General features: G+C 34.9%; 1 protein-coding gene across 1 annotated transcript in view; it reads left to right on the top strand.

The window, feature by feature from the left end:
* Nucleotides 1–5618: 5618 nt before the first annotated feature.
* CGNL1 (cingulin like 1) overlaps nt 5619–21976 on the top strand; it is a 41363-nt gene continuing 25005 nt past the window's right edge. The window contains 7 exon segments of the mRNA XM_009989999.2: nt 5619–7199; nt 7740–7834; nt 8795–8888; nt 9584–9685; nt 10461–10609; nt 11117–11252; nt 13072–13284. Of these exon segments, the coding sequence (XP_009988301.2) occupies nt 5619–7199; nt 7740–7834; nt 8795–8888; nt 9584–9685; nt 10461–10609; nt 11117–11252; nt 13072–13284 (2370 nt within the window).

Genomic DNA, 21976 nt, shown 5'->3' on the forward strand with positions numbered 1-21976 from the left:
TAAAATATGGGACTTTCATACCCACTGGAGGCTAATATTTTAAATAAGTATTTGAACACCATTAGGCTTTTTTTTTAATAGGAAATCCCAAAACTGAAAGGCTCGAACAGCTTTGAGTGCCAATTTTCTTGGTTCGCAGTTGATTTTAAACGTTTCTGTCTCTGAAAATGGAGTTAAAGTACAAATTTGGTTTGGAATGTTGTGATTGCCTCAAGCAGTTCAAGGCCATGTTGCTGCCAAAACAGGTGATCTCATCATTCTCCTGTGCCTTACTTGCTGATCTGATAGAAAACAGCTCATTTTTTTGCTGGATCAGTAAAGCTGTGTGACTGCATGGTTTCTGGCTCACAGAAGGAGCAGGGAGCATAGTACAAGCTGAGATAACGGGGTGGTAGAACCATTGCTTTTGGGGATAATGCGTTATGGCCTACATTTTTTAAGTCAGTTGGTAACATAAAACATTGAAGTGAACTAAATGTCTTTCAAACCAATCTATTCAGAACTCTTTAAAGTGCTTGATCCTGTAGCCCGATGCAACTGGATGTGACCACTCAGGGACTACACGTGGCTTTCCAGGCGTTTGAGAGAGGAAAGGCCTATGTAGATACAAAGGCTTAGGCTTGTAGTCTTAGGCTGAGTCTATGGTAAACTCATTAAGTCAGTTTCTCTCAGCTCTTGACAGCTTTCAAGAGAGTTGGTTGAAAATTACTCTTTTGCTGAAATTTCAAGTCAAATAACTTATCTGGGGAATACAGCGAATACACTCCAATGATATCCGTAAAACTTAATATCTTACTTAGTGGAGTGAATTTGTACCCGACTGTGTTTCCTGGGTCTTTAGTTTTGTGTTCTTTTGGACTTGCTCTAGATGATGACTGGATTTACTGAACTTGTCGATCAGTAAATGTAGCTGTTTAAGTTCATATGGTGTAACTGTAGAAAGTCAGTCTGTTTGTTTTCTGGACTGTTTGCAAATTTTCAGGTGAAGCTTTGCTGTTCAATAAAATCTGGTTTGATATGAACAGCAGGTAAACTTACCAATCAGAATATTGGTTGATATACCTTCATTGTTCTAAACTGCAGCTGAACTTTAAAGCTCTGAAAGATATTGATGGTTGTATGTCCTTGACTTTATTATCTGTTGTTTTAGCAAGTAGAGTATTTAAAAAAAAAATTATTGAAGTAGTTATTTCTTATATCCTGATTAATTTAGATATGCTGTTGTGATACTTGCTTCACAAATAGGAGATAAGAACTGATTTTATAAAACAATAGAATGATAGTCTTTTACCTGAGAACTTATGCAGAATCATTGCTTCTGTTTTCTGAAAACTGTATTTTTAAACTCCTCTGAGACAGTAAATAAAATTACTAGCAAGGCTATATTATTTAAAAGTAAAAATACTAGTTTGGCAGAAAACCTGGAATTAGAATTCTTATTACCATATATATATATATATATATATATATATATATATATAAAAAGAGCTTCAATTTTTTTATAAGTAACTACAAGGAAACAAAAAGCAGCCCAACAAACATGGTGAATCTCTTCCTAACTGCTGTTTAAAATATCTAACCTCTTTTTGTAAGCTTAAGAGTAAACAAAATGTTCTGTCATAACATTTGAGGGCTTCAGTAGACTTAAAGAAGATTAAAACTGGGCAGCTGTAGCTGTCAGTGCCCACAGCTGTCAGCTCCTCCACTGTATCAGATGCCAGAATTTTGGTCGTTAATAGTATGGAACACAAGGCTGACTGCATTTACCTGAAAGTACCAGTCTGCAAATTTTCATGGCTGAGGTATATCCTTAGCCATCAGACTCTTCACATGTTCTCATTTTTGACGTGGTGACGTGTATCAGAGGAGTGGGACAGACAGACGGGAGAGGAACAGCTTCATTTTAATCTATTGCTGTAAGCATGTCAAAGCCTGAGATGCCGACTGTGCATGTGTGTGTGGAAATACGACTGTAGCTGTAACTAAACAAGTAACATCGGCAGTGGTTTGTGTGAGGAAAACCAGCAATGCTTTTTTAAATTTAAAAATGTTTACAACATTATAAAACCAGTGTTTTTATGTACTGTAAAATAACTTTTTGAAATTATGTCGTTCCTGGGAGTATTATTCATTGTGACTTAACATCTTACAATATAGGATCTCCAAGTAAAGCGTTCAACTGTATGAACAGTAGGGCCAGCTGTCTTATTTTCTTGTGGATGTAGTGGAGATTTATATGTAAAACTTTTTTCATAGTTCCGGAGAGATAAAATGTTTTGTTTTAAAAATTGTTGGTTTAACACTTTGATTTCTACAAGGTGTTATCCTTTTGTATAGTAAAATTGGTTTATTAGGGTAATGCACATGAAGAAGACAAATACACTTATTTCTTTATAGTTTTAGAGACAAATTAAATACATTAATTGTTAATTTAAGGTAGATTATTAGTCTAAATACTGTTTCCACTATACACTAGCGGTTTGGGGGTTGGTTTTTGGGGGTTTTGGTGTTTGTTTTTTGTTTTGTTTTTTTTTTCCCCTGGTTATTTAATATTTTTAGCAACTTTGCAACATGTTTGAATGCACAGCTTTTGCAGTCACCCTGAAATTGACATACTGTAATTTATTGTTTATCTATTTTTTTATGCTGATTGATTTGAATCCTTTTTTTAAGGTTTATGTTTATTTTATTTTGACCCTTTTTTCTTGTTTGTTAATTGTTACCACTATTGGCAAATTCAGATGAACTTTACTCTTTTTATAGGTCTGTTAATACATACAGCTTTAAAGTGTAGTGTGATCTTTCATATACTAAGTAATTTAGCTAAACTTATCGGCGGCATTTCTAATCTTGCTAGAATTGCTACGTGGAGAGCCTTTTTAAAGACGTTCATGTGTTCATCTACTGCAGATGTATGCTACCAATTACATATAAATCATGGCGTCACATGGAAATATGCCATGAGTGATTTTAACTTACTTGGGGTAGTATCAGAACACTGTACTCTGCAAACTAGATTTTTCATAAAGTTAGAGTTCTGAATCATTTGTATTTTCTAAAAACATTAATTGAGACACTTTAAATGCTTGCTTTTTAGAAGAGAGAGAATTATGTTGTTTTTTTCACAGGCTCTTTGAAGTTTATTTGTTAGTGATTTTCAGTTACAAAAATCATGTTTTGTTAACACTTTTTTCCTAGACAATCATGCAGATGTCGTTTAAAAGTCTGAGAAACTTTATTTCATCATTTTTATTTTGCTAAAACTTGAAATTATTTTAATTCTTATTATTTCATTACATACTCATAGTACTAACTTCAGATCAACATTGTGTAATGTAACTAATATAAAAATGGAAAGCGTAAAAGCTTCAAAATGCTTACTTTATTTGGAAACAACTTTTGAACTTATTTAAAAATACTGCTTTATTGTTACCTTGAGCAAACAAAGAACAATATTTAGACATTGATGAATGCAGCTGGACCCACTCAGCAGTTTAGAGTGGAGAGCTTGGTTTCTTTCCCACCTGCGGCAACCATTCATTAGATTAGTGTGGTCTGATTCCCTTACAGTGTATGCGTTAAGTTACAGCTCTGCACAGTGCTACCTCTTTTCCTCCTTTGCTTTCTTAGCCACCATCAGTGCAGCTCAGAAGCTGATTTCGGTGCCCTAGTCAAAACCCCACCAAATCAATGGAGATCTCTTAATTGACTCTGTGTGATTAGAGTCAACTTCTGCTATTTTTGCTTTGTCATTTTTGTCTCAGCTTATACATTGAAACAGTGTAATTAATGTGAGATGCTATGAGTATTCAGAGAAGAAGGAAAAAAAAAATATGGAGAAATATGTAGAATGGAGGCCCAAAATAATGAAGTGTATTGGTTCTTCCTGTTTCCTTCCATTGTTCTTGTTCCTTCATTTTTCTACTTCCCTTAGCTTTCTCTGTCTCGTTTTTGCTTTTCCGTTGTACTATTTCTCTTCCTACTCCAGGAAGACTTAAGTGGAGATCAAATTCATGGTGTCTGTTTACTTCTCTTTACTAAGTGAATTTAACCCCTGAATTAATTTTGGTGAATTTAACTAGTTCACCAAATCTTTCAATATCTAAGGAATACTTTGACAGTGAGACCTCTTTTTTTCTGCATTAAAATAATCACTTGATATTTAGCATTGTATTGAGAGAAAGTTATGCAGATTCCTTCAGAGAAGTAAGTCTACTCTTGAGAGGAGCAGGAATTAGTTTTTAGGGAGAGGAAGAGGTTTTTGACAGGAGCTATTCTGCTAAAAAGAAGAATTGGGTGGAAACTAGCATAGTATGAGTATTGGCTGGAAACTAGCATAGTATGAGTATTGAGCCAAACTTTTTAATCCACTGTCAGGAAAAAATGGTAACTCTGCTGTTGATTAGAATATCTGAGAGAGATGGTTCATGCTGAGATACACACAAGAGTGAAACTGGCTGCAGAGGTGTGTTTTCCATGAGACATCCTGTTGTTTCAGTTTGCTCTTGATTATTCACCGTCATTTAGTGATCTTAGTTTTGTCAGGCTTCAGTGATTGCTCAGCACTCCGGCTCAGTTCAAAAGTTTATTCCCTCGGGGTTTTGCATCAATCTGACAGTCTTGCATTCCATTCTTTCATAGACACAGCTCTTACTGTCGCTGCATTGACTGCCACTAAACAGTTGGCTCATAATATGCAACAGATAGTAAAGTAAAACTACCTACAAAACCAGCCCTTACAGAAAAAAAGAATGGCCTTTAACATTAAAAGTGCAGGTAGAGTCCGATTTATTATTTTCTAAAACTGAAACAGTTTTGACACATGGAGGGTGGAGTTAGCATTCCTATTGCTTCTGAAAAAGGTACTATCAGCCTTGGAAATACTAGCAGTAGTTTTCCATTTCTGTTGCACAGCAAAGTATCTGTTTTAAAATAGCTACTGGAGTTTTCTGGAACAAGCCCGCAGTTGGATGATTGTTAAATTAATCTGTAGGAAAGTTTGTTCTTATGGATGACAATGAGATAATAAATGAAAAAGTTTATTTTCATATGTCTTTAGAAACGAATATTGAAAACCAGGTACATAAAAGTGCAACTCAAAGACATGAGGATATTAACCTTCCTTGCAGTGCTTTACTTACCTAAAACTGCCTGGTTGTGTTTTGCTCTCCTGAGCTTATGTTTAAATGTTTAATATGGCTGGTACTAACTGCTTGTGAAGAGTACAGTCTTTCAGTAAATATGGTGGAGATACCCAAAATAAAAGCTGCTTTGGTTAAAAAAATTGCACTAGAATTGCTTATATTTGAAGTAATTTGATTCTAAAGCAACTAACAGCTCTGTGTAGGTAATCTTAACTGTTGTTATTTCTTAACATTTACAGTCATAAGATAACATTACATTGATCCAGAATCAGTCAGTTAGACATTTGTCTTTGTATCACAATGCATTAACTTTGGGCTTTGTATAGCTTGTATATTGGTTTCTCTGCATGTTACTGTTAGTCTTCGTAGTCACACTGAATGGTGGAATAAAATAATTAATGAAATAATCTAAAGTATTTAAAACAATGACTTTTTAAAATTTTTCTTCTATTCAGCTATAATCCTCTGATAATCATGGAGCCATATTTTGCTGGTTTTAAGCACGTGCAGCGAGACTATGAAGTCACTCTTGAACTCGCAAGTGAGGAAACTCAAAAAACTAGAAATGCACAAAATTCTAGGACGGGGTCTTACGGTGTCAGTATTAGAGTCCAAGGAATTGATGGACATCCTTATATAGTACTAAACAATACAGAAGGATGTTTGTCAGAAAATCCTTCTTCTGGAAAAGAACAGCAGGTCGTTTCTCAGACTGAAAGCAAGCCAACCGCAGACTCCAATACTGCTTTTAAGTTGGAGGACGAAAATAGTGAACACACAAACTTTTCTGGAACCCAGCACGTGCAACCCTGTATGCTTAAAAGCCTAAAGATAACCAGCCTGGATGAAAAAGAAAATGGAATATCAGATTTTAAAGATGAAACAATGAAATCCTCCAATTTGTTGAACTTTCAAAGACATCCTGAACTTTTACAGCCTTATGATCCTGAAAAAAATAACTTGAACTTGGAAAACTACCAATCTTCTGCGTGCAGTAAATCTAAATCTTTTGCAGATGAAGATAAAACTGAAGCAAAGCCTTGGATTTCCTCATCTAAAGTAGTGTCCCTACAGAAAACGAATATATATCTTGCAGAACCAACCAAAGCAAATTCAAAAAAGATACATTTGAACAGATCAGTAGAAGACCAAAATAAGCATCCGTTGGATTGTTCTAGTAGTACGATCAGCCCCAATGAAGTGTGTGTTTCAGAATCATTTTCATTTTCAGGAGGATCCCCATGTGTTAGTCCCACTGCTTATCCGGAGACAAGAAAACCTAGACCAGATGTTCTTCCCTTCCGTAGACAAGATTCAGCTGGGCCAGTGTTGGATGACTCACGAAGATCTTCGTCCTCATCAGCTACTCCCACTTCTGCAAATTCCTTATACAGATTTTTACTTGATGACCAAGAGTATGCCATCTATGCAGACAATGTTAATCGGCATGAAAACAGAAGATATATCCCATTTTTGCCTGGAACTGGCCGTGATATTGACACTGGTTCACTTCCAGGAGTAGATCAGCTAATTGAAAAGTTTGATAAGAAAGTTGATCCTCACAGAAGAGGTAGGTCAGGAAAAAGGAATAGAATTCATCCAGATGATCGTAAAAGATCAAGAAGTGTTGATAGTGCCTTGTCGTTAGGGCTTGATGTAAATTCAGATTGTTTAGGTGAATTCAGTAAAAGCTTGGGTAAGTCAACTGAGCACTTGCTGAGACCATCTAAAGTTTGCCTTCACAGGCAGTTATCCAGAGATCAAAAGTCACCTTCCAAAGAGGTGAAGATTTCTGCTCGAAGTATTGGAAAACTGCAAATGCCTGATAAAGAGACTCAGAACAGCAACTTCAATTCTTTGCAATACCATAAACAAAATGGAGCTGATACTGAGAGCTTGATGTTTAGGTCATCTACACTCCCAGGACAGAATAAAAGAGAGGAAGCTGGAACAGTAACTTCTACTTTGTTGTTGCCAAACCGAATCACAATTCCACCTGATTCAGGAGCCAAGAAGATTTCTGTAAAAACATTTTCATCCATCCCTAATACACAGGTGATTTTTAATTTACTCTTTGTATTTTGCACTCTGGCATACTAAAGCTTTCATATTGTTAAATGCAGAAGTTTTTGCTTTTCGTAGAACAACTTCCCATCACACCATACTTCCAAATGGGATAGCAGAGTTGTTCTGGAAAAATGTAAATACAAAAACTATTCGTGTAGTTGCAGGTACAGATAGCAGGTGTAGATAACACTGTTTATAAAGCAGTATATTCTTGGGTGGGTGAAGGAAGATGGTGGGGCCAAAGAAGATTGTTGTTAAGTGGTGTTAGGATGGTTCCTAAGCATAGATGCACAAAAGTAGAATGCTGAAATATATGTAATTCCATGCAAAATTGTATTTTCTTTCTTTTGGTGTTGGAGTAAGCTTTCTTATTGCACTAAGCTGAAACTCCAATGGATCTTTGTGAACTTTAGGTTCACAGTATGTAAATTATTTTGTAATAGAATAGAATGGAGATCTTCAATTGTACAGCTTGTATTTACAACCCTATAGGATTATATTTTTTGATATTTTATCTTGTCCTTTTAGGCAACTCCTGATCTTTTAAAAGGGCAGCAAGATCTTGCACAGCAAACGAATGAAGAGACTGCTAAACAGATACTTTACAATTACCTTAAGGAAGGGTTAGTAAACGTAGTTAACTTTTGCAGAGGAGATTGTATTTTCTCAGTGTTTGTTTTCTGTTACATTTGAAATGTGAAACTGTAAAGTCAAAGCTATAACTAAATGAAAGGTATGTTTCATAATTCTTTCTCATCTGTGTCCTTTAAGGCATTATAGGATCTCAAAATACCTAGGCAATCAGGACTTACATAAGGTGTTGTACAGGATTTGATTAAATGTACTTGATGTTTGTGAATCAGAATATACTTTATTTTCAATACTTACAGAGTTAAACTTCATGTGATATGGATGTTCATGAAGAATTCAAGTAATATGTCATGGGAGTTTAATTTTGTGGGTTTTTTTAAACAACAAAAATGTGTTATCTCTTAAGGCTTGACAGAAGCTCTCCTTTTGCTATGCATTTAATCCTTTGTCCACTTTTAACTCTTTTAGTTGGTGTTTTCTAATGATAACTTATTTAAAGCTGAGGGAAGGAGAAATGAATTAAAATATGCACGATGCACTTAAATTTCTTTGCATTCCTGATGTGGCAGGTTTCTTTGCGTTCTTGATGTGGTAGGTTCTGGGAGCTGTTGAAGTGTTATTTTATGATGCAGTAGTCAGGACTTGAAAAACTTAATACTGATTTCTTCTAATTTCAGTATGTTTGAATAATACACATGCTGAATACCTGTCTTTCCAGATGTATAGACTTGACGAAGAGAGTTGTAGTTAAAGAATTTCAGTGATTTTTAAATTATTTTATTTTTAATAAAACTTTTGAAATATGAACAGGAATATATAACAAACTTTCTTTAAAGGGTTTAATGAAATCACAGTTGATTTTTGACTTGTTCATATTAGATTTTTTTTTAATGGTAATGATTTTCAATAGTTTAGACATTGAATTTGTTTTGATGTTAACAAAATAGTACCTTTGATCATATTGTTGCTTGGTTGTACTGTCTGTGTTTTAGAAGTGCTGATAATGACGATGCCACAAAGAGGAAAGTTAACTTAGTTTTTGAGAAAATTCAGACTTTGAAGTCAAGAGCTGCTGGAAAGACACAGGTAAATTTTTTTTTAAGTTGCTTTGACTTGTTTCGTAGTGATACAGAGTATTTTAATTTGTAATTTAGAAAAGCAGTAATCTAGGATATTGTTTAAAAGCCATATTACAATGACAATCTGCATGCTGAAAACTTTTTGTTTCCTGCTATGTGGTGCACTGTTTTTTCAGTTATAAAGCAAAGTAAAGAAATGCCCAGTTGTTGCAGTGATGGCATGAGAAGGATTAAATTCTTACCTTTGATGATTATTTTATCCTGGGCTATAGTTAGTCAAAATGAAAATAGAAAACACATCTTAAGAAATTACCAAAAAAGCAGTGTTTGAAAATCTGTCTTGACATTCGAGCGTGAATCCCTTTGATGTCTGTTTTGTGTAATTGATGATATCTTAGATTTGGCCCCAAGTACTTGTGATTTAATTCATATGTTGCCTAATTCGATTTTTTTTTTAGGTTTGTATATTTTCTGATTTTTGGCAACACGCCTCACGTAATTACCAAGAAGTTTTATGAAAATCAAATCATGGTTCCTTTGAAAATACTAGCTTGGCTTGATGCATATGAAAAGCGCCTGGTGAGCTCAGGCAGTTGATGCTTCACTTTATTAGCCTTGCTTGCAGCCTTACTTTAGATTTTAAAAAACAATTGTCAAAGAACATCTTGGCTTGTGGGAATAAACATCTCTGTTTAATTATAGGTTTCGAATTCTTCAGCTGAAGTAAAAGCATTAGTGGAACAAAAAGCAGAACTTGAAAGGAAAGTGGAAGAATTAGAGAAAAAACTGGATCTAGAAATTAGGGTACGGCACTTTGTTGTTGTAAAGCGTTTGACTGTTTCAAATATACTTTTCTAACTAAGCGACAACTGATCAACCAGCTGAATCTTTTTTGCTTCATGTTCTTTTTAATCCAGATATACCTGTGCTTTTACAGTGGACTGTTTCTTTTAAATGTAGTTGCTCGTAGTATAGTTTAAGAAATCTCCTTCTTTTTAAGAAATCTCCTTCTTTTTAAGAAATCTCCTTCTTTTAGTATTTGAGAAGGTGTTTGGAGCAGGGAATAAAAATTTTAGGCACATGCCCTTAAAATTTCTTAGGTGTCTGCAGAGGTAACTGTCTGTCGACTGCAGTGAGACAGACATGGAGTGACAGACAAATTGTGTTACTCATTAGCTGCTGTTTATTAATTACAGCATTATTTTTGCAGTGCTGAATTCAAAGTAATTAAGTACAGCCATGCTCTGAAGACATGAGAAGGACAGCTTGATTTCTTTTGATTCACATTTTGAGTCTGTGATAAGAGTCAATATAATTGGAACTGATTAGATAGTACTCAGGAAATTTCACTTCTCACATTACTAATAAAAATCAAAAAGCAATACTTTGTGTGTTTTAATAAACATTCCAAGCTTTCAATATTTGAAAATTAATAAGCACTTCTACAAGTGAAAAATATTAGTGTCTTGAAATGACTTCTTTCATATAATAAAAAAGAGCCTTTAATTTATTTATGCTTATTATTAATTTATTTATTTATGTATATTATCTTGCTTAATTTTTTGTGTACAAAATTCAGAATCAGCAAAATTCCAAAGAAGAGAGAGATGCGACACGAGCAAGCCTGAAAGATCTTCAGTTGCAACTTGATGAAAGTATATGTGAAAAAGAAGCCTTGAAAAGGCAGCTGGAAGAAAGTGAGAAGGAACTCAGGCAAAACCTAGAGGAGTGAGTTAATTCTAAAGAAGTTATTTATTGGAATTTGTACTTTTTCTTAAACCTTTTAGATTAAAAGTACCTGCATCTTCAGAATATTTTGATGGAATTAGAGTGACATTTGTTATTGTAGGAAACATTTTTACCATTTAAAAACTGCATGTTTTTTAGAATATCTGGAAGGAAAAGAAAATTACTGAATTTACAGTCTTCCTCTTAGTGCTAATTGCTTTTAATATTCTACAGTCATAGTATATAATGCAAGTTTTCAAAATAGAAAACACTTGAGTGCTTTTGTCAAGAATAGAGTAAAAGGTTTAAAATAAAATAGAACTTTCCTCTTAAATATCTATTTAAGAGTTCTCATTTTTACCCCTCTAACATTTCATTTTTCTGTCTCATTATATCCCATTCCCTTGTGGGGTATATAAGAATAGATACTTGTATCTCTTTAGTAATTGAAAGAACAAATTAGTATTTCTACAAATTAAAAAATCCTGTCTGATTTTTCCTGATGAGGCTTTTTCAAGTGAAGATGGAGCAGGAGCAACACCAGACTGAGATCAGAGATCTTCAAGACCAGCTCTCTGAGATGCATGATGAACTGGATAACGCAAAACATACTGATGAAGGGGAGAAAGAGGTTCTGATTGAGGTTAGTTATAAAGTACGAGAAGGAGGATGAAAAAATCAGAATTATTGCATAAAAAGTGGGAACCAAGATACAGGGAGAAGAGATACATGCCTTAACTTTTCCCATTCTGTCAATCCAAAACAATATACCTTTATTAGGTGACCTAAGAAAGCATGTTCTAATAACTACATTAACACTGAAAGGAATGCAAAATATAAGTACTATTGTTTTACAGAATAGGAGAAAAAATAATATAATGGTTGAGGGACGGCTGTGTTATTCACTACTGCCAGGTAATAATCTCAGTCAGTTTTAACAATGAGATAGGATTCTGGATCAGAACAGGGAAGATCAGTTTAAAGAAGGTGTGCACACTAGCAAGGCCAAATGTGATTCAGACAAGAAAGTTAAAAGAACTCACCAAAGCAGCTCTAAATTGTTGACTCCCTGTTCATGGGTCCAGGGAGAGAAGAGAAGAGTCTGAAGAGGAACAAAAGAGTTATCAGTTTTCTGTCACCTTGGGATAAAAGAGGAATTTGCTGTAGCCCTGGTTATAGTAATATACTGCTGATGAAATAGAGAACACTGCTTATTAAAATTGTTGATAAGAATGTGTAAGAGTATCAGTGCATAATGGTTCAAGAGCAAGATTAAAACTCAGAGTTATCTTAATATTTTGTAGTACCAAAACAATTAACTTCTCTTAACACTAATGCAAAGAACTAGCTTAAGGAATGGAAGTTAAATGTTGAAATGCAAAATAGAGAGCAAAAGCATGGACAGTAGATCTCAGGAACATTAAAGAAAGACGTTTGTATGCAAGACATGCTGAGTAGAATAACTACGTTTTTTTGTGTAGGTGAGATTTGATTACTCTCTGAAATTACAGTCTTAAATCTCAGGCGCTGCAGTTGAAAGTTGTACTTAAGTAGGGGAATATCTGGAATGATGGTGATAATACTGAAAAACATTACCTGTGAAGAAGGACTTCAATCTGAATGGAGGAGCAAGAGAAGAGTCAAAAGCGTATCTTATATAATGTTGCTATAAAGGAGATAGGGATTTTTTTTTTTTTATTTTGTCTGGAGTTAAGAAATAAGAGACTCAACTGCAGAGATGTAAAGTAAGTGTTGGAAAACATTTTCTACCGATATGGATAATTAAACAGTGGAACATGGCTATCTGGGATGGTGGTAGAATCTCTTTAATTGTAGGCTTTTAAGGACAAAACAGATAATGTGTGTCAAGAATGGCTTAGAGGTACTGATCCTGCTTCAGTGCAGGGGAAGTTTATGTTCTGTTTTAAAGTGTGATTATTCACATCTTGAGAAATACTGAATTAGATAATTCTTGAAGCTGTATGTTTTTGATTGTTGCTGTTATTTTATTGTATGTTTGTTTACATGAATGTGTGTGTATTCTTCAGATTCACTGACTACTCACTTCCTTCCCAGCAATTTGGAGAGGGCAAATGACTTCTAGGGTAAATGTGCTGGGAGGAGGAAGGGTGTAAAGGCATGGACTCAGTTGGGAAGCACTTGCAGAACCTTCATTTGACTCCTGCTTTATTTATAGAAAGCATAAGATACACCATCAAAATCTTTCCATAGTTTTGCAGCATCAGATATCTTGACCCAGTATATCAGCTGTATATTATACTTTAATAATTAGTGTTTAGTAAATTTTTAGCTTACTATAAAAGCCACAAAAAATACATCAGTCATATGAAACAAAGTTGGCCTTGAGGAGCTTATACTTAGATGCTTTCCTTCTCTGAAACACAAACAGAAAATCCATTGAAGCTATTTGTCATGCAATTTTGTTTAATTTTGTTCTTTAGGAGCTGATGCAAATGAAGCAGGATCTGCAAGATGTATTAATAGCAAAAGATCAACAAGAAGAGGTTTTGAGAAAGAGAGAGAGAGAGCTTACAGCTTTAAAAGGAGCCTTAAAAGAAGAAGTATCTAGCCATGACATGGAGATGGATAAACTTAAAGAGCAACATGATAAAGAATTGCTCAACCTACAACAGAGCCTGGAGAAAGCAACAGAGGTGAAATAAGTGATTACAATTAATCTCTGCAGGGGAAATCATACCTCTCACAGATGTCCCATACTGGATGCTTTCAGATACTAGTATTTTCTTAGCAAAATAAGTAGGTGAAGTATTGAGCTAGGAGATTCTTGGCTGCTGATAATGTTTTATTTTGTACACTTATATAATGTTTTGATTGTTTGTCCCAGCTGAAGTTAAACTACGATGTATGCTTAGAAATGTCCATGCTAATTTGTCTTTTACCCACACCTCATCGGTGTTAGGTGAGTTGCAGTTATCCTACTAGTCATGGCCAGAAACAATGTAGAACTGAATTAAAACTAAGCTTGAAACTTGAAAAAAAGTTTCCAAAGCTTTATATGCTGTATGAGTGAAATAGGAGCACATATGGAAGACGCTGGATAGATAATGTATGAATCAATTCTGATAATGAGTATTCTTTTAAAGGATTGTTTTTAAGTGTGCAATTTTCTTCACTGTTTAGAAAGTTGATATACACTGGTTTGTTTATGCAGCCTAGGACTTCTACTTGAGATTGTTTGGCTTTGCTTAAATGTGCTGTTTCTCTTTGTTTACATCATCATGAAGATATTTGACTCCTGAGAGCTGCTTGAACTGAATTCATTTTTCTCTTTGAGAGAAAAGTAGAACATTTAAATTATCATTTTTTATTATACAGTAATTGTAGTGACAGCTTAACCTCAGTGAACCATCTTTCAAAGTTACTGCATGGTAATTTACTGTATTTCAATTATGGAACTGTAATTACAACTGACAAGAAATGAAAGAGTAGTCTGTTTGGCATAACAATAACACAGTCTGGGAAATGGCGCTCTGACTGGGTTGCTGTGGCTTAGAGATAGTTATAAATAGCATTTATTTACTTGCATGACGTAGTCTATCTAATAGTAAATTTAATAAGATGTTCAAAAGTGAAATTTAATTAATTGATGTTGCTCTAAGCACTAGTTCTGCTTTTCCAATTATACTTTAAGTGATTTTTATTGTTTTTATTTAAAGTAAAACTTTATCACACTTAATTGAAAGGTGATTTTTTTTTTTTAAATCTTACCGGTATTAGTACCCTTAATGACTTTTTGAAGCCCAGCATTATCTCTGCCTGCTGGCTGAGATTACTTGTTGAGTTTGATATGTCATCTATCAGAAAAGTATAACCAGTCTCACAGAGGGCTAGATGAGTGATCTGCTGTGATCTTACATGTGATGTTAATTATTTTTCTTATAACTAATCTGGAATACCTAACAGTGTGTGTGAAAATCATGTTTTATACAAAGCTGCTTGCCCTGTTAAATTATTTTTTATATTACTGCAAACTGGAAAGATATATATTAGATGGTGAGATACAATAAATTTACATCAAAGATTAGTGGAAAGGGCCATACTGTTGTATTAATGAGGAAAACAGATGTGTAAATGCTGTAATAGTGGATTATGATACAGAAAATGTGGATACTGATGTTTGATAGCTCAATTTGTATCAGAGTTTGTATGTACAAGGTTGTTAGTTCTTATGTTGCTTCCATACCACCCAAATTGGTATGCTGAATAAAGGTGTTTTGTCATATGCGTTAGGCGAAAAAGGAAGTTTTGGCAGGGAGAAAGGAAGTGATTTTTGTGCTAGCATTAAATCATCAGTTTTTCAGCTGCTGGAGATGTCGTATAGGTTGGCAAGTAATGTACAGTGCATTTAGTCTGTGATTAGAATGCCACGTAGATCTGTTTTGAAATCATGTTAGAAACATACCCAAGGTTATGTGATAGGAGAACAGAGCGAGGTTATTTGTCATGTGCGATTCCGTTGTCATGCTCACTGATGTGGTGGTAGGTTGGGATTCTTTTGTGTGGGTTTTTTTTTCTTTTAATAGAGATTGTGATATAAAGTCACAGATATTAAGATATTAGTTTGCTACAGTTTACCTTTTTAACTCATTTTTGTGTTACATCTTTTGCTTGTGGTGGTCTTGAGATGGCTGTGATTGTTCTTACCGTCATTGTTTGGTTATTAAGACTGAGACCAGGCTAGTTCTGTTTAGCAATAGTAAAAGTTTTACTCTTCCACATAACATACCTCTGTGGGGTAATTATTACCTTTAATTTAATAATAAATTAAAAAATGAATGCCTTTCTAATTAAAAATAAATTTCTCTGTCATTGCAAGTGCTAAAGCAGAAAGGAATATGAATCCCCTCCTGGTTTTAATGTAGTACAAAAATTTATATTATTTAATCTGACCCTACAGCGTAACAGGCCAGAAATGTCCTACTTAACCATGAGTGCTCTGTTGCTATTGCAGTAAAATTTGGAAATAACTTCTGGAATGTAATACTCTAGGTAAAAGGTTGTTGCAAATTGCAACTAGTACTGTTCAAATTCCACTGAAATTGTATCAGCTCAGGAGTGCAGTTGCAAACCGCACAGCACTGTCAAATTTATATCTGTTTTGAGAAGCAGTCTGCACAGATCACATTGTTCAGAAGAAGCTGTAATCATCACATTATGAAGACGCTTATCTAAGCCTGACCCTGACAGATTTTTTCAGAGTTCATACTTCTCACTTTGTCCTCAAAATGATAAAACAGAGTTTAGAAGCTGATTCATTTATCAACATGTTTAAGAATGCAACTGGCATTGTTGCATTTAACTGACATGTATGTGTTAAGACATGTGGCATGATTAAAGAGAAGAAGGAATTTTACCAGAGCAAATGATAGGAACAGCAAAAGTGATTATCTTCTGCACATTACGAACAAGAAGTGTACTCCTTTAAAATAAGAAAAGTCTAAAATTTTTAGTATTGTAGATGAGAAGCAGCTTTGGCTTTGTTTTTGTTTTTTTTCCCCTCTGTCTGTATGCAGTGATTGTGAATTTAGCTGAATCTAGCACAGAGCTATACAGAAGTTTGAAATGAAAGTGAATATTGAATCTTTTTCTGCTTAACCTGATAATACGATATTTCTTCTTCAAAGCTGATAAAAATGTGTCACATAGAGCACAAGCTTAAAAAAAACTAGCTTAAGCATTGTAAATGATACTGATACATGCTCTGTGTGCTTTTCTTGTAGAAATGGCTTGGCATATATAGTTTAAATGTAAAATGAAAAATAACCAAATTTAGTATATTCTGAGAACCTATTTTGGAATACTACTGTACAAACACCAAACAGTGGTTACCCAAATTACTCAGAGTAAAGTGAAGACATAACTGATTGTGGAGCTTCGCAGAGACACTTCGGTACATAAAATGACAGTGAAATTTAATGTATATAACTGTAAAATTACATATATGGAAAAAACCAATAGTATCCCAACTAACTTGTGCCACTCTAAGGTGAAATCTTGGCGTTATAATAAATAATAGCTCTATAAAAACATTGTCTTGATCGCAGTGAAAGAATCAAATTATATGATAGAAATTACTTGGACATAAGAACATCATTATGCCCTTATATACATACATCCTTACTTGTTGGAATCTGCACCCTGACAGCTGTGTCTGAGTCTAGTTTTCACCTCAAACAAGGTACACAGCAATTGGAAAAGATTTAGAGAAGATGAACCAGGATTTCAAATGCCACTGGTGGGTTTTTTCTTTCCTCTGCTTGCCTGAGGCAGCTTTTACCATGTTGAAATTACGCTTTTTTTCCTGTTTCAGTGGTAGAACTCCTGGTTGGTAACTGATCTAAACTGTATACAGAATCAAAAGAGCAGTGGAGTGACTGGCCCAAGTCAATGTTTCCTCTTTCATCACTTGCCTCCCTCTCCCTTTCATTTTCTGCCTTCCTTTACCAACTCTCTAAAAGCCTGTTATGTTTTTTGATTGATTTCTGTTGTGATCCTGCAAACACAGATGGAGTAGGGAAGAGAGAGGGAGGTGCAGAGACAGAAGCGTGATGGTGGAAGGAAGGCTGCAGACACTCGTTAAATAGGCATCATTACTCGAAGCACATATTTTAGAACTGTGTATGGAAAATCTGGGAGACAGATTTGATTTCTTTTGCTGTAAGTATCTGTTCTGTGCATGCAAAGAAGTTGTTTGGTAATAGCATCACACATGTTTTTAGGCCACCATTAAATGAAATACCAAACAAATTATGGAATGTTAGCAGTGTTGTCAACAAGAATAATAAACATGCCTCTAAAGCACACTGAAGATGTAACTTGGTGACTTTGACTTCGGTGCTAAAGCAAGCTTTTTAAGTTCCAGCACCTCTGGTCTTTCATTTCTGTGCAATTTATTCCTCCATTTATTTAGTGGAGACGTGTTTGTTTGGATGCAGACCATACCATGAAGCTACAACTAAGTGGTTTTTATACTGTGTGTAAAGTATAAGAAAGCCTCTGAACCAAATTGTCCTGCAAAGTTCTATTTGAGTTGGATTGGGCCACATCTAAACAAGACAAAAAAACCCCCCTAGACCTGTTTTATCTGTAATCACTTCACCATTGTGAACCTTATGCAGCCAGGACTATTTCAGTTACTCTGAGTTGAGAATGGAGATTGCTTGTTTGTGGAGGTTTTTTTGTTACTGAAAGTTGGCAAGAGCCTGTGCAGTCAGATACTTCTTTAATACCATCAGGAGGACCTCTAATCCTTAATAGCAGAAGACAGTGTATATATGTTCAGGTGGTTTGTCCTGTGAAAGTACATGTTTGTTTATGTATGTGTGTGAAGAGTTTGACTGTGTAAGTCCATTCAGTAGGGTACAATGTGAACACAGAACTAGTTAATATTTCACTCTAGTCTTTGCAACAACTTCTGACCTTGAAAAAACTGTTAGTATAAGCCGGTCTCAGTATGTTATAATACATAGCTAGGAGGATAATCTGACATTGATATAGCTACTGGTTGAGAGGTTAATGCTTTCCTGGCTCTGGATTTTATAACTGTAAATGTTAGGTCATGCCTGAATTGGGCATTTTTATTTAATATGCTCTGTGTTAAAAAAAAGAGTGCATTCTCAATTTTAAAATGTAGGCATTTAAATTTTTCGTTACACCTCAAATGAAAACCTAAATAGTTTTGGAAATAAGGATATAATACAGTTTAGATCAGTGAGAACGGCCTTGCAAGAAAACAAGTCTTGTCTCTAAACTGTTACAAGTGAATAATTTTTAGCTAGTTAATAGAATGGCTCTAGCTAAAATGGAAGGAAAGACGGTCTGACTTGCTTGTAAATTTGTACACTTGCTTACTGAATAATCTCTTGAAGTACTGCTGAGAATTCGAGCTGGTTGCAGCATACCTCACTAAGATAAAAACACACTGACCCTTTTAATAAGTAACTAATAATAGTTACCTTTCAAAGGCATAGCCATGTCTTTAAGTAGGCTAGGCCTCATTTTGAGATGATGGGAAGGAAGAATTAATGTAATCAGTTTAAGGTAGAAAAGCAGTAAGTAAAGGCATTTAGACCATTTAGTCTCTTTCCCAGAAGTTTTGGGCTTTTTTGTTTGATTTTATTTGTTTGTGGGCTTTGTGGGTTTTATTTGGGGGGTGGGGGAGCAGCAGCACTGAGCGGTGTGTGATTGGTAGCCTAAAACTCCGTTTTGCTTTTAAGGAGTTTTCACATTCCTTTTTTAGAGGTATGAGATTTTATTTTCCATGCTATCCAATGTTACTGTGTTATTCATCCCAGGACTTCCAACTGACTTAAGGAATAGTGTCTGAAGTTAGAAGAATTGCTTAAAGGTACAGAGTGGGGAAAAACACTGGAACTACAAACAATGCTACAAACAGAAATAAAGACCTATTATTTGCATTCATGAGCTTTAAAAACTAGATTACTATATCTGAACAATACTGATTTCAGAAGCTCTCTTTACTGAAGAGCTAGTAAGGATTACAATTAAAGAGCTGTCGCTATGTTGAGACTCACTATGTTTGTCTTTTTCCTTGGGTGTCAGTCTTGGAGTGCAGGTTGCTTTTGTTTTTTTCTTTCTTTGGAAATCACCTGAATGTTACCTAGGGAAGTCAGTGTCTGGTTGTTTTGTTTAAACTTGATTTGTTTACACACACAAAGGAGAGGAAAAGACAATAGAAAAAGATTTGATATCTCCATCACTATTACCCCCTCAGGATCATCTGAGGGAGGTGGGTATACTGAATCCCTGAAGCCACGTGAAACTTTTTACATATAGTTCAAGAAGTTAGTCCAGTTTCAACCTGAAAGGTGGCTCATTAGACTTTAGAGTTGGTTTCAGCAGACAGTATCTTTCTTGATACTTTAAGTGTTTTACACCAGGAACAGAATGATGTGAGCAGCCACACTATTCCCTTTTTTAAGAAACTTTTGGAAGATTATCATGGCATTTACTTCGATTCCACAAGTAGGAATATTGAAAGAATATTTGGAAATCTGTTACTTCCCTTAAAAAACCTGTTTGTGCTCTAGCTCGTTTTGAATGGAGATTTATTCTTTAGATTTGTACTTCTAGTATGACAATTAAAGAACAGACAATTAATTGGTTGAATTCTGGTTTACTTAGTTGAACTTCATTCTGAAATTAAATCTAAAAGTTTTTAGAAAAATTGACTGAGTTGTGCTTAATGAACGTTAAATCTAGCCGAAAGTTAACAATTCTAATAAATTGTAAATGTGATGCTTAGCTTCCTCTCACTTTAGCTCTTCCTGCATTTTGTAAAAGGACTCTAAAGGTCCTGTACTGTGCAGTCATTGCTAGAGGGGAATTTCACCAGCTGAAACACTGAAATCAGCCAAACCATTTTTTAATGATCAGTTACACAACCACTCTCATGTCTTTGCCAGTGTCAAGGGTGTGGTAAAAAGAGGTGTGGAGCCACAGAACATTTTCTGCATTCCTATCCAAGAGGGTTTTTTTTTCTGTTTTCAAGTTGAAATAGAATATTTCATTTGCATCTCGAGGATCCTGTTTGTGTGTTCTGTTCAGTTTCTTTGGGTTTTCACAAAAGAGAATGGTGGGAAGCATTTCGATGCCTTTTGTACTAATTGAGCTTCATCTCTGATACTTTAAATCTGTTCACTGCTTGCACCAAAGTTGAGCATAAAATAGCATATAAAATAGATTTGCTTTACCAAGATTTCTGCATCAAAGGAATTGGAACAATATTTATTGCTTTATTTAAACTTGGTCTTGACTAATTTTAATATATTTTAAAGTATTTCTGGCAAATATAGAACTATATACAAGGACACAAACCCAAACTTTTAGATTCATTTCTTGTTAGGCAAAACACCTGAAAGGAGCAGGATGAGAAATGAGGTAACTGAATTTCACTGCTGAAGTTCACTTATGGAGAGTAATTTCCTTAGGCCCAAAGCTGAAACTAAATGCTGCATGCACTTGAACTCCAGCGGCTGTGACTATGTGGGCTCAGATAAGCAGACCTAGGCTAGATAAAACTTTATAAATCAGGTGCACATAAAAAATCAAACAGTACACATATATATGTGCATGCATTCTCTCACTTTCTTCTCATCCATCTGTTATGAGTCCAAAGTAGCTTTGTACTCGTTTAAACAAAATGTTAAAATATTTCGTTTATCAATGTTTTTGAGGCTTTGGTCTGTTCATGCACTCAGTATGTACTATTAAGGACTTCTTCTGAAGAAAAAATTATATGGATTATTTCACAAACTCTGGTTCCTTTTCTCAACATAGCTGCAAGCTCATGACTAGTGTTATTCCCTGTATTAAATATAGGGAAGCAAGAGGCAGAGATTACAGTCAAAAGGATCCATTAGTTGTGCATGTTCAAATTGAGGTGCCTAGGTTCACATAATGGTAACCATTATATAGTCCTTGATATATTCAAGGTACAATTTTTACTGACTGCATTTGCAGCTCTGCACTCAAGATTTTGGAAACCAAACTAGTGTCTCAAATCAAGCACGGAGAAAATTAAAGAGCATGCAGTTATTGATACCCTCTGGAACATTTTGGTCGAGGAACTTGCCTCTAGAGCTTTTTAGCAGAGACAAGAATAGACTCCAGGTTCTCTAGGGCTGTATTTGGGTACCTTAGCTGTGAAACTATCCTTTCTCTTACTGCCTCACTTGTATCTGCAGCATCCCTTTATTTCTGCAGCAACAGCCTCTTTCACTGTAAACTCTTGACTTGTTCTCAAGCTGATTGACTAATCCTTTAAGCTTCAGAACTGAAAATGTATGAGAACTGTTAAAAAATCACAGCGGTTATTGAGCGCCATAGATTATTTTCCTCCATGAATGGTCATTTTTTGTGGTCAGAACTGATTTTTTTTTTTTTCAGTGGACCTTTCTATTTTAGTTTGATAACTTGTTTTATTCATGGTGGTTTGAGTCCACTGCTGGGCTAGTAAGTAAAGCTACTGCATGTGCAGTATGGCACAATGACAACGTCTGGATGCAGAAACTTATCTTCAGGCAGTCCCAGAGGACTGTGTATTGGGGGACTTCATCATTACAACTATATTTTCCTTTTTCTAGAGAGGCCTGTTTTTCTTTTGTCAGCTTCTTTCAGAAAATTGCAGCTCATTTCCAGCTTCTTAATCTTTGTAGCTTAAGTCTGCTGATAAGGCTTGCTCAGTCTTAATGAGTTTAAATATGATACAATTTGAGAAAGCATAATAAAATATTTCATGTGTTCAAAAATAATGAATGAGAAGAAGGTATGAGTGTGTTTAAGAAGTCTGCAAGGATGTGGATA

This window comes from Tauraco erythrolophus, chromosome 14, assembly GCF_009769465.1.
Source record: "Tauraco erythrolophus isolate bTauEry1 chromosome 14, bTauEry1.pri, whole genome shotgun sequence".
Classification (NCBI taxonomy): Eukaryota; Metazoa; Chordata; class Aves; order Musophagiformes; family Musophagidae; genus Tauraco; species Tauraco erythrolophus.